The sequence below is a fragment of the Pectinophora gossypiella genome, chromosome 9 (assembly GCF_024362695.1).
Source record: "Pectinophora gossypiella chromosome 9, ilPecGoss1.1, whole genome shotgun sequence".
In the NCBI taxonomy this organism is placed as follows: domain Eukaryota; kingdom Metazoa; phylum Arthropoda; class Insecta; order Lepidoptera; family Gelechiidae; genus Pectinophora; species Pectinophora gossypiella.
In genome coordinates, this window is record NC_065412.1 from 4,975,519 (window position 1) to 4,993,904 (window position 18,386).

General features: G+C 39.2%; 1 protein-coding gene across 1 annotated transcript in view; it reads right to left on the reverse strand.

The window, feature by feature from the left end:
- LOC126369858 (A disintegrin and metalloproteinase with thrombospondin motifs 3-like) overlaps positions 1–18,386 on the reverse strand; it is a 63,486-nt gene that overhangs the window by 24,416 nt on the left and 20,684 nt on the right. The window contains exons 5-8 of the mRNA XM_050014438.1: positions 16,714–16,854; positions 16,029–16,148; positions 10,726–10,858; positions 1,995–2,164 (exon numbers count right to left, since the gene is read on the reverse strand). Of these exons, the coding sequence (XP_049870395.1) occupies positions 1,995–2,164; positions 10,726–10,858; positions 16,029–16,148; positions 16,714–16,854 (564 nt within the window). The remainder of the gene's footprint in view (positions 1–1,994; positions 2,165–10,725; positions 10,859–16,028; positions 16,149–16,713; positions 16,855–18,386) is intronic.

An 18,386-nucleotide genomic window follows, 5' to 3' on the forward strand; every position in this document is an offset into this window, starting at 1 on the left:
CGCGGATCATCTTACTTTCGGACAAACGGGTGATCAGCCTGCAATGTCCTAACCAAACCAGTGCCCACGATGTGATTTTTGTGATATGTCTCCACCGGGACATACTCGAACTTCGAACCCGGGACCTACGGATCGTGAGCCCAACGCTCAACCACCGGACCGCGGAGGCCGTTATCTACTAACGTAATTACTAAGAATAATGAAGCTAAGATAGATAAACAAACTAAGATAGCCTCTTTATTCTGTCGACCCTTTTAGGGCTGCTTATTGAATTCCAACTGAGTACTCGGTACATTACACCCCATTTATAGTTTAAACTCGATTTGCTCCAAAGTTTTAGTAATAGGGACGCAATAGCAAGTCTGAAAAGTTTCCAAATGGGCGCTTCCAACCCTTAGTGATGGGACAGACAACGGCTATTGACTCCACTAAATTGTAGCTCGGAACTTTTAACTAAGTTCGTGTTCTCATTGCTAGCGAGAAGCGAGTTGGGAAAACGTATCACCGTAGGGTTTATCATATCTATCTTGAAACGTACATCAGGAGTGAAGACATGTTTTCTTGTTTCATACTTTTTAGATTTTTCCGCCTTCTTCTTCTATCGTGTAGGTTGTGAGGTGGAGTACCAACCTCATCAACCCTGGTGTCAGGGTTATTATTGAGCCGCCAAAGGCCCCTGGCATGGCTCATGTAACGACTACTTACTTAGATCAGTAAGTAGTAACCGGGAGCAACGGCTTAACGTGCCTATTTTTCCGTGGGTTTCAGTTTTAAAACTTACCTTTAACGTCACTATGAGTAATTGAAAGAAAAAATACTTTATATAAAATACATACTTTACAAAAAAAATATGCCTCATATGGCATTCACTACTTACTGGCGCTGTTTGGAATTTATGGGCCGGTGTATTTCGAGATTAACTTACGTTTTTCGGACAGGACTTCGGGCAACATCGCTGCTAGTCGGTAGAAGCCTCTTTGATCGGTTAGTTTACCAGCCCTTTGTTTCATAGAAACTTAGATTTTACAAAGTCCTTGTGAAGTGACCGTGTGAGGGTGTGACCTTGTCTTTGTACCACATGATAGTCCAAACTTGTGTCGTCGTTAAATATTGACGGTGTTTTAGCACTAGTTATTTACTTAGGCCGCCTAGCAGGTCGCTGTATCTAAATGGGTTTTCGAATATTTAGAATCAATTAGTAACAAAGTAAATCTAAAAAGTATTAACAAGGGTACTTGGTAAAACTAACAAAACATTTACCAAGCCAATAACGTGACTATAGAAAAGTGTTTACAGCTGAGAATAGCAGTTAGTTGTTTTACATCCGCGGATGTGGATTTTAAGATTTAAAAAAGAATGAAGGTGTAAAAAATAAAGTATTATAATATATTGTTAAATATTTACAACATAACAGAAGCTCACGACTATATTCCCAACTAGACTAGTCCGAGCTAACTTCATCATCATTAATTTAAGAGCCACGCTCTTGTCGGTGTAGCATTCTCCATGCTACTTTTTAGGGGAAAATAGGGCAGTGGTTTCCTTTTTGCCTTTCGCCCCGCAGTACTCTCCCAGAGTAGTCTATTTGAAAGCCTTACTATGAGTTCTGTTCTCCTCTAAATACTGCTGTCCTCTGTCAGGTTCTATGTTATAGTCCCTGCGACTTGCCCTTTCCGTCCATCTCCACGTCTGCAACTGTCGAGGTCTTTATCCATATACCCGGGCAAGGGTTTTACGTTATACCCTGTAAAACTCAGCCACCATCTCACTCCGGCCTACTGAAGTAAGAGGTTCCTACCCGCGGCAAGGACGCGCGCAAACAGGAACTGCCCTAGTGGAGGGCAGAGAAAATGACTCTGTCCCCCCTGGGGCTGGGTTAATGGTTAGTTAACAGAAAACTCACGTTAGTTTAACAGAAAACTCAGGATAGCGTGGATATTCAGTTCATGGTGCGATGACTGTACTTCCGATCTGACTGATACTATGCTACTTACCCCTTAAACCAGCAGCGTCGCCGGCGCGTGCGCAGCCCGTACCCGCAGTCAGCGCTGCAGTCGCTCCACTGCCCCCACTCCTCCCACTGCGGTGGGGATGCCACCTCCACCTCCACACGGTTCTCCTCGTCGTGACCTGGCATTGGCTCGCATACCCGGTCCACGCACCACTGAAACAAAAAATCATTTTAAAAATATAATATTAACTTAGAAGGTACTTAGATCCAGAGGTGCAGTTTAAAAACATAATCAGGTACTCCTTACAACTAACATCGCACGTCATAACGACTATAAGTACATAAAATCATAACTATATCCATTGGGGTAGGTTAGGCAGACACAAAGGAATTCGACTTATGTTTAAAGTAGGTACTCTTGACCTGGCGTTTCCTTAAAACATATTATTATAATATAACGACCACAAAAACAAAAACAAATATATTTTGACGTAAATTACTACATACATGTTTATGATCCAGAACTCGATAGAGGCATGAACTAAAAGAAACTTCATAGGTGCAAAATAGAACAGTTTTAATTGAATCGGTTATTCATTTAGACCTGGGTTTTTTATAAAAACCACATTAAAACAGCAGTATTGCTATTTGACAGTTGTTTGCGTTGCGCACTTATTTTTATATGCGCAAATGTCAAATTGCAATATTGCTTTTTAGATTAATTACTTGAATTTATTAAAAAGATTGTAGAAGAAAGCAATAAGGAAAACCAAGAAGAGCTTACAAGGAACAAATCAAAGATAAGGTGAACGTCGTGTCTTATAAGGAAGTGAAGGAATTGGCCTTTGATAGACAAGGATAGGGAATGCTACACCGACAAGAGCGTGACTCTTAAATTAGTGATGAGATGAATTACTTAGATCTGGCCAATTTAACCCCCCTGGTCCTATTTCCTATCCTGGTATTCTTTGGGTTTCTAGAGAAAATCATATTAAAATAGAACGAGATATTTCGCAATTTCCGGAAGTTCAAGCGACAAAATGTAAGTTACGACGAATTTATGCCATCAACGCCTAAAGCCAATTTCAATCTGAGCGGATCCCGTAAACACCCGCGGGAACCGACACCAATTTTTTAAACAAATGTTTTCCTTGGACGCGAACTCGGTTTCGACGTCAATGTAAATATAAGCAACATTGTAATAAAACAAATGTAGAGCTCATGTGAAGCTTACTTTATGTAAAAAAAACTTATTATAAAAGATTAACGGTTACCTGAATACATTGTCGCAACAGTGTCGAAATATCGGGAGTCTCATATCCCCATTTAAACGCGGTAAGAACCCGTTATTATGTGCTTTAATTATGGTTACCTGAATGATAAAAATGCCTGGTATTAAAAGTGTTCCTCTAGTCATTCAATAAATTGTAATGTATACCTACGTAAATAGATCTAAAAAATGTGTTGCTGGTGCAGTTTCTTGACATTTCTTCTCCTCAACCATAACACCTAGCGAATGGCGTGAATACAAAAATGTTAAATTGAAATTCAACAAGTTTATCTATGGTTATTACGTTGAATAAGTTATTCTGATTACATGCTAAGTCGATTTCATACTCGCGCCTTCTGACTATAATATGGTTTTAGACAACATTCAGTTCATCATCATCATTTTCTTTAACTACGTCTATTTCAGATGATTCAGTTCAGAGTAACAATCTGAGAATGGTATAATTATTTATGATAGTGTAGCTCGGAGACTGCAGGTAATCAAAGTTTTCGTGTTACGTAGAGCTAACATGCACTAAGTTCATGCAACGCCACATTCTCGGGCGCAACATACAGTTATGAATCTGCAAAATGCACGATATTTTATTTATTATTTATTATTTATTTTATTTTCAGACATTTGTCCATAGTTTGTTAGTAACAATTTTCTTACTCTCTAATGTTAGTAACTAAAAATAATGCATCAGTCCTGTCAGTCAGTCTGTCAGTCGGTATGGAGCTTCATCCACCTGCGCAGCAGTGGAGAGTCCCACCTGTCTGCGAACACACTCAGGATGGTGCTGGTGGTGCCCCGGACGCGCGCTAGTAGGGACGCGCACCGCTTCCTGATAATAGCGGCGAAACCATCGACCCGCGCATCCGCGAACATCCCCGACGCGCTGCAGCGCCACGGCAGCCCCACCAGCATCCTGAATGCGTTATTGTACTGGACTCGCAGGTCGCTGTACTTCCGCTGCGTGAAACTAGCCCATAGGCTGCACGTGTAAAACGATTGACAGTAGGCTTTAAAGAGCGTGATTTTGACTGCTGTTGAACATCGTGCAAACCTACGAGCCAGCATATTACACCGGACAGCCAGCGACCTGCGTTCCCTCTCTATGTCGTCGTTGTCATTCATATCGTCAGAGACCCAGTGACCCAAATATTTGAATTTGCTTACCCTGTTTAAGGGTGTTCCGCACAGTGAGACTTCTGGAATATCATCATAGGTTTTAGAACCAGCCTTAAAAACCATAAGCTCACTTTTCTTGCTATTATATTTGAGTCCATGGGCCTCCGCGTATGTCTCACACACTGCCAACAGGCGTCTCAAAGCACTGATGGATGGGGTCAGCAACACCATATCATCCGCATAGCTGATACTGTTTATACTAACACCATCAACGTGGCATCCGATTTTGGTGTTGCTGAGCTCACCCATCAGTCGATTCATGTACAGGTTGAAGAGTCGCGGTGAAGTCAACCCCCCCTGCCTCACACCGCACTCCAACCCGTACGAATCGGATCTCGAGCCGCACCACTTTACACTGTTTTCCTGATTATCATACCAAAACTTGAACAGTGATACGACTTCCGGAGGTAGCGTGGTTTCAAGCTGAAGTTTACGCCACAGCACCTCATATGAAACTAGGTCGAACGCCCTTGACAAGTCCAAGTAACAAGCAAATACAGGCGTCTTCCTGTCGGTATAATATTGCACAGTCTGCTTTAGGCATAAAATAGCGCTCTCTGTGGACAATCCCGGTCTAAAGCCAAACTGAGCGTCGTACAGAGTCATATGTTTAGCCAGGTGTTATTATTATGATATTGTCCAGAATAATTGTCTCCTGTTTCTGTCTTCAATTTACAAGACCTTTTAATAACCAACAACTTTATTTTGTTAAATAAAAAGTGTTGATTCATCTCTGACAAGACTGAGGAAAAGTGTTTTATTATAAGGAGATTAAGAGGCTTTAGAAGTCCAATTTCGCCGTCGCTGTTATGTCAACTGTTTTTATTGTTTATTCTGTAAAATTACAAACTCATAATCTCTTCCCTCGGGTGTGGAGCGCTTCGTCTCATCATCTTCCGCTTCTCTCGTTATCCCGTTTTTCACAGGGTCCGCTTACTTAACCTGAAGTCATAATTTTCCCTGTTAAATTGGGTTCTTCTATACAAGTCGTCTTCTTTGTCTGCACTTCATGTCGATGGTATGTCCGTACGTATCCTTTGGATTTGGACTGCCATCGCTGTGAAAGTATTTGCCAATCTGCGTCGGACAACTATATATTACATAATACGTGCGTATTTTTATAAAGGGCTCTGGCTGCGTCAGACGTTAGATGGTCTCCATTCTGTATACCTACTTAATACAAACATACTTTAGCCAAAATAGAACCTCAGCTTAAAATACTCAAGTCATCATCATCTCCCCAGCATTATTCCGTTTTTCACAGGGTCTGCTTAACTAACCTAAAAATTTGACAGGTCCAGTTTTTTACAGAAGCGACTGCCTGTCTGACCTTCCAACCCGCGAAGGGAAAAACAGCCCAACACAAGTTAGTTAGTCTTCGTCCCTCTACATACATACATACATAAACTCACGCCCGTAATCCCAAATGGGGTGGGCAGAGCCACAAGTAATCAAAGACAACTTGCAGCCACTGTTGATACGAAGTCCTAAGATGGATATGATGAACCTTATGGTGATAAGGGATCAGCCTATCGCCCATAACATTAGTCCATCATGTTAGAGGACGCAATCCCTCTGTCGGTTTTTACGACATGCCCGGGAAGACAAGCAGCCCCTCCCTCCGCGTCCCTCTAAAATAAATAAAAGTACTATATATAATTCTTGTTCACTGAATAAAAAGAATATTGCAGCGATCTTGAGCAAGCGCGCCCATAAGCTTTCCTTAGAAGCCTTATACGTAAAAGCTCGTAAATGGAATATCCCCTTATAGAGGGCTACAAATAAATCCAGCTGTAGAAAGGTTTTGCTTTCCCGACAATATACGTATCCTTGGAAGAGTGCCTTTTTTTTCTATTATAAATTTATTAATATTGTGTAGAACATTTTGGATCCTTTTGGATTGATTACGTACGTGTACCTAATACACGTATGGAGCCAGCAAAGATAAAGTAAGTAAACCATTTCAATACGTTGTTCATTTTTGTATGTCATTGTTAACTCATCACTTTTTATTATTATTTTTTAAATTAAGATGGGTTTGCTCTTGGCTTGGTAAAATAAAACAAACATAAATACGCGATACAATCAACCTAATAACTTGAATCTGATCTGAATTCGACTTTATGAGTTTGAATTCATATTTGGATCTTAGATGTCGGTTGGTATCCAGGGTTTGTGACCGGTTAATGGCATTAGGGTCGCCTCCTACTACATGGGGCTTAAACATAGAAGGCGAGGACTAGGTGTACTTGTAGTAGATTTTCCTGCGTTTAACCTTCTAGTTTCATGGATATCCGACATAAGCAACTTTTATCTTTTTTTGGATATAAATAATGACCCTTGTTACACATCTTCCACCCATTATTATTCTGATTAAAGTGAAGCAATATCCGTATATTACTTCACTAACATCCTGTATGTTAGTGACATCGTAACGAAAATTTTAAGGATTGATTCAGACCATGATTCTGAGTTGATATCAAGTGGAATTTTCCGTCAAAAGTATAGAAGTGAAAATAATTTAAAAACAAAAAAAAAAACATTAATTTTGCGACGGACAATTCCACTTGATATCAAGTCAGAATCATGGCTTAAATAATCCTTATTATTCGTTACGATGTCGCTAACACTCTATATACTAAGTATATACTTCTGTCTACTATATTTTAGGTTATGTTGATATAATCAATTATTTTCATGAACTTGTTAGTCGTGGCAGGAAGAGAAACTGTATGGCTATTTGAGGAGTCAGAAAAATAATCATGATGTCTTAAAGACTTATTATGATAGCTTAAAAGGTACTGAATCGGAACAGTATTTACTAGGCTTGTATGCCGTTTATATCCCCGAAACGAAACAATGGGGCCTATCAAAATTGCTGGCCCTACCTTCGTCAGTTGTCAATTTTACATCTCCATTGTCCCGGGCGGCCCTTTGTTCAGTGTGCGCAGTGTTTATTCACTGGCCATGCTATTTGCATGCTTCCAAAGTAGATTCTCTGTTATGTCTCCCAAACTTTCTACGCAAGTCTCGAGATATAACGCTCATTTATGTACAAACATGTGAGGTCAAACAGATCCCCCCCGTAATGCCCCCGACCCAAGAAGCATAATGTATCTACATACATAAATGTTTATACCTAGGTATAATGTTACGGGTTACAGGGTTACTATTCGACCAATAGTCATAATGACTTATATACTATTAATTACCTCCGTGGTCCAGTGGTTGAGCGTTGGGTTTACGAGCCGGAGGTCCCGGGGTCGATTCCCGGTGGGGACATATCACAAAATTTACTTTGTGGTCCCTAGTTTGGTTAGGACATTACTGGCTGATCACTAGATTGTCCGAAAATAAGATTATCCGTGCTTCGGAAGGCACGTTAAGCCGTTGGTCCCGGTTACTAATTTGTAACGTAAGTAGTCGTTACATGAGCCATGTGAGCCTTTGGCGGCTCAATAGTAACCCTGACACCAGATTTGATGAGGTTGGTACTCCATCTCACAACCCACACGATAGAAGATGTACTATTAAATATATAATGTGATATTAAAAGTACTTTTTCTCTAGATACATACCTAATAGGTATAAACACAGAATCAGCATCTTGAAGTAAGAACATAGGTTCTTACATACGGGCCTAGACATAGTTACAAAGCGTCCTAAGATAAGCAGGTAATAGTGCTGATATCAGTACACACTATCTCATTTTATTTTAAGTTATACCTGTCATTTTCTTATCCACCGAAAAGAAAAGGGACGGGTAATCGACAGGTATAAAATTTATGGAATACACGTCTAAATATATACATATACATTTATACATACTACTTAATATAATTATGGCGCTGCCGTCACGTTCATTTCGGCGCGTTGTGGATTTTCAAATAATTAAATAACTTAAGATATTTAACCTGTGCCGATCTAAATCTAACAATTGACCATCAATACTTACATAACAGTGAACGTTATCTATTTAACTAATTAAACTCCACTGTTATGTATTGATGGTCAATTGTTATTATACGGATATACAGAAAGGTTTGCTAAAGTGATTCAGTGACATAGTGACGCTATCATACAATTATAAATATACAATTAGAATAAAATAAAATTAGGAGGAGTCTGCAGGAATCGGAGTCATTACAACACAAGTTCACGACTGTATTCCGTAGATAAGTACATACGTTTAAATACTGTCTAGTATGAACCTAGTATAAAAGTAAGTACATTAGGCAGTACAATAATACATATAACCGGTTAAATAAGGATGTATATCCAATTTTTACATCGTCATCGTGAGGAAACCCATGTTCCCGAGAAATGGATTTTCGGAGGTATGTGACCTAACCTGTATTGGCCTGGTTTTCCCTTCGCGGGTTGGACAGTCAGATAGTCATTCGCTTCAGTAAAAAACCGGACCTGACAAATCTTCAGGTTAGGTAAGCGGACCCCGTGAAAAGCGGGATAATTATCCATATTTCTACTTAGACCTGGATTAGCGATTTATAGATAGATAAAATACATTATTGAATACAATGGACACAAGATACAGGAATAAGGACAACACATACAGAATGGCACAACAGGCGCCTTATTGCTCATGCAGCAATGTCTTTTTCGATTTGTTACAATTGCGTGAAAATAATATAATATTGATTCAACAGTTTTAGCACCATATGCGAGGTTTTATTGAATTTATGCGTGCACTGGTACAGACGGACGTGGTCGGAATTCTGAGTGGCGAGGTGACGTGTGACGTGCCCGGGCGTCCGCGGCGCTGCATTCATCATTGCTCTACGCATTGCGACGACGAACACACAGAAATATTCACACGTACTAATAAAAACCGGCCAGGAGGGATCCGCACCATTGACTAGATAAACCACAGTAGGTACACAAATGTTGCCATTATTGATATCGAGCAAAAAGGACAAAAAGTAAATATATATTTTCTTTGGTTTTTAGTGTCGCGGTTCTTTAGATATAGCCTGGCGACGAACAGACAGCGAAGTCTTAGCAATAGGGACCCGATTTTTTACCCTTTGCGTACGGAACCTTAAAAAGTATTGACTATTTTTAAGATATGTACTGACAGACACTGATGATCTGTGGCCCCCTTGTGGGCCTCTAGGCTACATTTTTAATAAACATAACAGAAGCTTACGACTAATATCCCAATGGGGGTAGTTCTGTGACGATGTACCTCTGTACATCTATCACAAGATTAGCAGTGTCTGTCTGTATCTCTCTCTCTTTATTTAAGAGCTGCGCTCTTGTCGATGGAGTAATCGCCATTCCTCTCTTCTTCCCGCCAAATCCTTCACCTCCTGATACGACACGACCTTCACCTTCTCACCTTCTCTTTTATTTGTTTCATAAATGTTCTCCTAGGTCTACCACTTCCTCTCTTCCCTTCAAATTTTCCTTCTATGATGTTTGTCATAAATGAATCGTGTCGTATCAGGTGGCCAATCATATTTCCTCTCCGGTTCTCTATAGTCTTCATTATGGTTCTCCTTTCTTAAACTCTTTACAGCACTTTTTCATTTGACACCATTTCAGTCCAGCTTATACCCTCCATCCTTCGCCAACACCACATCTCAAACGCTTACAACCTCTCTGTCTGTCTGTATATATCCTAAAAATATATAAGTATGACTGTTCCAATTGGGATTATATTTGTGTGTTTTATTATCTTCTGTTACGTTCGGGAACGATATTCGGTTTTGCATAAGAGTATTAATTGCCTATTGAGCTGTAAGTTTGAATTTACGACCAATAACGTATTCCATTCTGTTTCAGTTTATCGGAAAATAGCTACGCGCGGTAATTGTGTGGGTGGTTGTTGCGGTAGGTAAGTTTCACGAGGCGCAAATAGATATATGTGGAGCTTCTGATCAAAAGAAAAGTTTGTCGTTGAATACTTAATGGCAATTTATAAATACGTTACATAAAGTAAATATGTTATTACTTATATTGAAGACAAATTTCCATACTGTAAAAAATCTGAGAATGGTATGGTTAACATCGCGTCATGATGATCGCATTTTCACGGATATAAGGTGTGGGTGTAAGATGATGTATCATTGTCCACAACATCTTTACAGTTTTTTTTGGTTTCTTTTAAAAAATATTTTGTTTTACTATCACAAATAAGCAGTTTTCAACGTGTTCAGCCACCATAACTTTATTTTTTTTGTGAACTAGACGAGGTCCCGAAAATTTCGGGATCTTGTGGGATTGATATATCCAATCCCGCGGGATCTCGAATTTGCGATCTCGAGTCAGGATTGCGTTCCCTAATACTTACACGATTATGTCCGCAGGGTGTGCCCTCAAGCGGTGGCGCCCGCTTGGAGCGACATACGTGAGCCATGTTGCGGTGCGCGCACCACAGTCGCGAGCACGCTGACCGCACCTTCACCGATTTGCATACAGAGAACCTGCGACATTTACATACATTTAATTTATAAATTATATGCATCCAGTGGTTGAGCGTATATACCAGGTTCGAATTTCGGTGGGGACATAACCATTAAAATACTTTGTGTTCCCTAGTTTGTTTAGGACATTGCAGGCTGATCACCCGATCATCCGAAAGTAAGATGATCCATGCTTAGCACAAGCAGTCGGTTTCGGCTATTATTTACCTCAGTTCGTGTATATTAATACAGGGGCCCATGGTGGCTCAATTGAATAGTAACCCTGACACTAGTGTTGATAAGGTCGGTCATTGATCTCACGCAACCTACTCGATAAGAGAAAAAGAAGTTCAATTTTCACTGTGCAGTTGGTCAGAGCATTATAGACGGAGATTCGGTTCACCACCTACTTTGTTGGTCTAATAGGAAGCTCAGTAAAGCGTAGGTACCTAATTAGTTCATCTTGCAATACCCCTCTGACTATCTCAATAGGGATATCGTCGCGTGAGCTTATGTACCTCTATATATGCACATACAGCGTATTACATACAAGCAGCCATACAAGTACATATAGGTGTTAGTGACACCGTAACGAATACTGAGGGGGATGATTCAGTGATTCTGAGTTGATATCAAGTGGATTTTCCTATGGGAAAGTTCATGAAAATTTTAGTGTTCTTTTAAATTATTTCCAGTCCCACGCTTTTGCGACAGAAAATTCCACTTGATATCAACTCAGAATCATGGTCTGAATCAACCTTCAAAGTTTTCGTTACGATGTTATTAACATCCTGTATATACGCGCAGGCTTTTATTTATGGGAATAAAGGCGACCGTAAGGGTTATGCGATACACCACACTGCTCCACCGCGGCATGGGTATGTAGTAAAAGTCAGTTAAGATAATCCCCAAAGTGATGGAGTCGATGTGCAAACCTGAAGCTATAACATTAGGTACATCTTATCACTTTTAAGACACCAAATAAGGCTGTGGTTTATCATCTGATGGTCTATAGAGGCCACATTGAACCAATTTACTTTAAAAAAGCTATATGGCTATTTTACATTTGTCGACATTGCTTAAGTACTTTTATACTATGTGCAAATTGCAATTAGCTAGTCTATCCCCACATATTGTAGGTAAGTACATTTAAGTTATAGCAGTCTCAATCACAGTCAGTCATATATTCAAGTACCTGTGTAACTGTATGCTACGTTAATGACTTCTCGCAAATGCGTTCTCTAAGCTGCATGATAAACAGTCTTGACACTTGACAACCTTCTGAGATCAGAGCTCTTGATACTACTGCTTGAGTGGTGATAGATGACAGATGAAGTAGTTTGCCACCCAGGTAGTATTTAATGTTGCTATGGGGCATCAGAACTGAGACCTGTGAACTGACTGACTGGGCCTAGAGACTATTCTGACATCTGATTCCAAATATACTAAAAGCAAACGCGTAATTGAAAAGATAATGTTATGTGAATTCAATAAGCCTACAAGTTCTTTTCATAGGGCCCGCATTCATAAAGAACTTAAACTGTATTCACACCTCTGCACCTACGAGCATTCCATTCCCGGAGCGAAAGACGTAGTATGCAAGTAATCAGCGCCATGGAGCCATCAATAAGCGCCCAAGTACACGCGTCCTCGTGAGACAATAAACTCAGTCCTTTGTTCTCATAATTAGGGCCACGAACAAATGAAGCTCGCCCCAAATTCCCTCAACTCATCGCTTCGTCCAATCACGCAGCGAGATAGAGGATATCGTTTCACTAGACGGAAATAGAAATAGGAAGGCGATATCTATCTAATTTGAGCTAATCTATTTTTGTTCCATTTGGCTTATTGGTAATGATATCAACTTTACGACGCGAACCCGAAAAAGCAAACAGTAATATTGAGGAGTCACATTGAAGTGTACTTGAACAGAGTACGTTGCCAAGGTTGCGGGTTTGCATGAAAACTTAGAGAAAATAGGAGGAAAAAACGTTTTGGCGTTGAGAAAGTACCTGAAGGGATCTTATAAAATATGTTTACGGCAAACATAACCTTTGTTGCCGCAGTAGATGTTTGTAAAGCGAGGGCTGAACACGGGTCGTCCGCGCCGCGGGCGCTGTCGCCCCTCGCAGTTTACACAGCCCGCTCAAAGACACCTCTGTCCCTAGGCTTTTGCATGTTTCAAATTAAGCCTAATATTTTTTCACTCATATTTTCTGGCGGGATGATTGGCTTCTGCTATTTTTTAGATAGAATGCAATATTCCGCGAAAGTGTCGTTAGAAAATAGAATTTCTTCAAACTGTTAACTTATACCGCGTAAGCGCGAAAGAATTATAAGTCGATGATTTTATCACACAAATCAACCGTACTATATTTTTCTCGAGAAAAACATATACATTTTATTTTCATCGAACACTTCTGCTGATATTTTAAACCTTACCAAGATAAAATATTAAAACTTAATATAATGCACCTGGTGTCGAGAGTTGGTGCCGTGCGCGGCACGAAGCGCCGTGCGAGCTGCGGATTCGATTACAAGTAAGCGGATTATTGGAAAACTGTCGCCAGCCTGGGTACTACACGTTCTCTACACAATATACCCAGAATTCACCGACTCATCACTTGAGATGACACCAAATAACGCGTTGAATACGAACCGTCACGTACACGCGCGCAATTTAATAATAAGGGAGGGAGGTTCAACTTTCACTGCTAAAATATCATATACTTACAACAGAAAAACCAGACCTACTCTACATTTTCTAGAAGGTCTATATGTACTTCGAGCAGATACCACTAGACAGCTCTACCATCCAGTTGCCTTGGTACTCAAGCCAAAAAGCAAAAAAACTATTTTTTTTTGGTTAATTTTACATAGAACACGTTCAGCTGCTTGTCTTCCCGGGCATGTCGTAAAAACCGACAGAGGGATTGCGTCCTCTAACATGATGGACTAATGTTATGGGCGATAGGCTGATCCCTTATCACCATAAGGTTCATCGTATCCATCTTAGGACTTCGTATCAACAGTGGCTGCAAGTTGTCTTTGATTACTTGTGGCTCTGCCCACCCCATTTGGGATTACGGGCGTAAGTTTATGTATGTATGTATGTTTTGGTTAATTTTCCCCGAAGGGCAAGGCAAAGGGAACTATACAGCCATGTCTTATGATTTTTTTTTCATAGTGATGATGAATGAAATGATGAAAGGTGATGTCAATGAATGATGAAATCTAAGCCTCCACTCTCGGAGCAGACTCCTACACCGAACCCCAAACGAATTAACTCAAAAGTCTGCATACACTTTTGAGGCTTCTTGACACGAAGCGAAAATAGATACTTTGATTATTGAATATTCCGATATAATAATACTTACGCGAAAGTTTTCTGACTAAGTTAATACTCTGACTAATGATCATTATTAACCACAAAACACCACTTCGCATTAATTGTTTAGATGTTCCCGTTCCCGCCAAAAAGTCAATTAAGGTCTACTTTACTACTGATATTTTTTAAAACAAATGCGACCGATGGTTTTGTAAACACTCGCCCATTGAATAACTGACCCAACCAATGAATATTTACACATAACAAAGCATATAGGAAAGTTTAAAACGAACTACACAACCCCATATTTTGTCCACCTTCTCTTCCCTTCTTATTCTTTCTATGAATGGCACCATTGACCATTAGAATATAAAATAAGTAATAAGCTGTTCCATATTATTAATATCAGGCGGAATTTACTTATATAAGAGGAAATGTCGGATGCAATGCAACTTAAATTATTTCTTCAAAGTTTCATCGCTCCTTAACCGAAAGACCTACTGGAATATAGTGCTTTGGTTCTTTGAGCAAAAATAAAATAAAAATAACGCTAGAAACGTGTGTATATAAAGTGTGGCTTTGTGCCTTTTGTGAGTAAACGACTTCGAATTAGGACGGAGGCTTCCACGCCCGATCTCAGTGGTTGTGTTTCAACAGCACATTAAATTAGCCCTCACTAATCCCAAGCCGCCGCCTAATCCGACGTTAAAAATGTACGCTAAAAAATAATTATTTTCTCCCTTGATGGACCACGGTTGAGCCTCCCATTGTTAAGACAACACCAAGTGGAAAAGTAAATCATAATATTGTGATGGGCTGAATGCTGATAAAGCGATTCCTTTGTTAGAAGGAAAAATATATCATTGTTATTTGTTTTCTTAGGCATTGAAGGATACTTTGAACCCACAAAATGAAAGAAATAGGTTGGATGGGCAAAGTGAGCGCGAACGCGCGCCATACGAGTACTCGTATGAGCTAATAGTTCATACTTCAACTTTGCACTCCACTCGTCCGCAAGCTTACGACACACAGAGCTTCGCGATAGTTTATTAAAATTACTTCTTGTGCATTATAACCTGCAAGCCAAAAAATCAAATATCGACTATCATGCAAGGAGATCCCTCCTCCTCACAAGAAAGCTAAAATTCTAGTCTATTCTAGTATTCTTTCAATATTTTTTTTACATTTTTCCCCACCATATGGTTGTCTGGAAGAAATCGCTTTAAGCGATAAGGCCGCCATTTGCCATGTACTTAGTTAAGAGACTATTTGTAATTATTTCTTTTTATTTTGGTGCAATAAAGTGTATTTGTATTGTATTGTATTGAAAGCTAAAAACCGTAGTATGATCGCTATTTATTTTAAAAAATATTTTGTATACAGTATACGAAAAGTAATGATAAAATAGCAGCCTGTTACATAAAATATACATTGCCTGTAAAGTGCCTATAGAATTTGAGAAGCAGTAGAGCTATCGTAGTTATCTGTTTGCAGGAGTAGTAAAAGAGAGGGGGCCGTGTGAGTTGATCCGGCGTCAGTGGTACTCATACAAAATGCGCGTTAGGGCTTTTCCATCCTCTTTCTTCTATTCCGTATTTGAACCCATAAAATTTGAAATTATTTTATTAAAAGAAATGAACATGAAAAGAAAGCTGTAAAGTTGACGATAAAGACATTTCTATCTCGTAATTCGTACTGAAAATATACACGAGATTATGGTAGTTAATCTTTATGATTAGGTACGATTATTAATAACATAAGCTCACGATAATAGTAACATGAACTAAGTACCCACACTTCACCGAGCTTTGTTAGACCAATGTGATAGGTGGTGAGCCGTATCAGTATAGTTTTGCTACAAACCCTTCTCCAAATTCAGTGCGGCACTGTTCGTCCATGGTGAACACATAGTTAGACAGTTCTTTGGTGCCCCCTAGGACTACACCATCATGTCTGCTTCGCTCGTGTAGACACCACCACTTCCTGCAAAATGAAGATTCTAAGATAGCCTCATCGAAAGGTGTTACTATGGAGTAACATAATGATTATACATCAATGGCCTCATTAGAATGCACAATGTTTCAACCATAGATTTCCAGGAAGTTTATTTCCTAAGAAAATTAAGTTACTATCTTAGGCGAGGATTTTGTAGCGGCCCACCGCGCGGCGAGGCGGTGTTTAAATGTTAGGCATCAGCGGATTACATACAAGTCGATGATACCTTCTCGACCGCTTCACCGTCAACCGCGTCGGTTTGTGGTCTCATGTGAGAATCGCCTAACATATGCATTTTTAATTTAAATCAGTAAATAATAGATAAGCACTTGAAAGGAAAAATTTGCTTTACGTTCTTGTAAAAATTGAATTATTTTCTTTAATAACTCGGTAAATTTTAAATCAGAGTACGAGTTCGGGCTGTGTTATTGTCGATCTTAGGAAAAAGAAATCTACAAAAGAAAATGTAACATAAAGACCGTGAAAGAATGGCAGTAGGAGACCCAGTTAAGCGAATAGAAGAGATAAGAGAAGAGAAGGAACGTAGACTTACCGAGACTTCTCGTGGAATTGTTCCTTGGAGCATTTGGACCAGGCGTAGTTGTGCAGCGTGGCCAAAACAGTGGGAGCCATCACGGAGCCGCGCTGGGCTTCAGTGGAGCACTGCTCTTCCCCGTCGTGTGTTAAACCTAGCCTGCAATGTTCAGATATAGATAAATAGACGAAGAATAATCTTCGGAATCAGTTGATGCTTCCAGGCATCTATAGCCCACAATTACAATAGAATTGTTCTATAAAGTTACTGGAATGGAATAAATATAAAAGTTATGTACAATGTATGTGCGTATGTGCGTGTGTGCGTATGTGTGTACATTTATTTATTTATTTATTTATTTAGATATCCAACAGCATTAACAATAGTCGTTTTCTTATATAATACATGTACAAAATTTCTTCGCCAATAACAGGATATCATAACATGCAAATTTAAATGAACCGTGTTCGCGTGTGTCTGTGTGTGTGTGTGTATGTGTGTAACATTTACTTACGTATTTTATATTATATTGTATTGTATTAAACCTATACAAAAGACAATGAAATAACAAAATAAATACATACATATAACATTAATAGCACAATATATCTAAGTAATTTTATATATATATATAATAATATATATATATATATTATAAATATAATATGGATTTAACTACATGATGGTTATTTATATGCTTCTAATTTATAATTTAGATAACCTCTCGAGTACAAGTTTCTTAAAAGAAGGTTTCGATAAAGCATAAATGTCAAAATCACTAAATGTATTATTATAAACATTAAGTGCTCGTGAAGTAAAATCGTTGCTTCCGTAGTTTGTGCGATTCCGCTGGATATGAAATACTTTATGTAAGGGATGTCGAGGGCGTCGTTGTGGCGTGATAAGAGAGATAGATGATGTAAGTGCGGGACAATCAAGACTTGCGTTAACTATATCGTGCAAAAAGGCCATGTCCAGTAGTATTCTTCTATCCTTCAGATTACTGACGCGGTGATATATGCATCCCTCCTCATAGAATGGTAATTTTATTTTCTCTCTATAATTAAGGTGTTTAATGAATTTTTTTTGAATGCGTTCAATTTTTTCGACATATTTTTTGTATTGTGGATTCCATATTACGCTTCCAAACTCCAAAACACTTCTTACATAGGCATAATAGACCATCTTAATGCAGGCTATGTCGTCAAAGGGCTTACAGACTCGCATAACAAATCCTAGATTTTTATAGGCTTTTTCAACAATCGAGTCAATGTGTTTGCTGAAGGAAAGTTGGCTGTCCAAAATAACGCCCAGGTCACGAGACTGTACAACCCGTTGAAGTAGAATGTTATGTATATTATAATCAAACAGTATTGGCTTCTTTTTACGAGTGAAGGTAATTTGTGTGCATTTGTCAACATTCACGTTAATTCTGTTATATGCATAATATATCGAAAGCCGGTCTAGATCTGCTTGAATTTTCCTGCAGTCATCAAGTTTAGATATTTTTAGGTAAATTTTTTTATCATCAGCGTAGAGTAAGTGCCTGGAATGTACAAAGCACGTATGGATGTCGAATAAATACGCATTATAAAATAAAGGTCCCAAATGGGATCCCTGGGGGACTCCAGAGGGGATGTGTATATAGTTAGACTTGTAACCACCCAGCACCACTGCTTGCGTTCTATTTG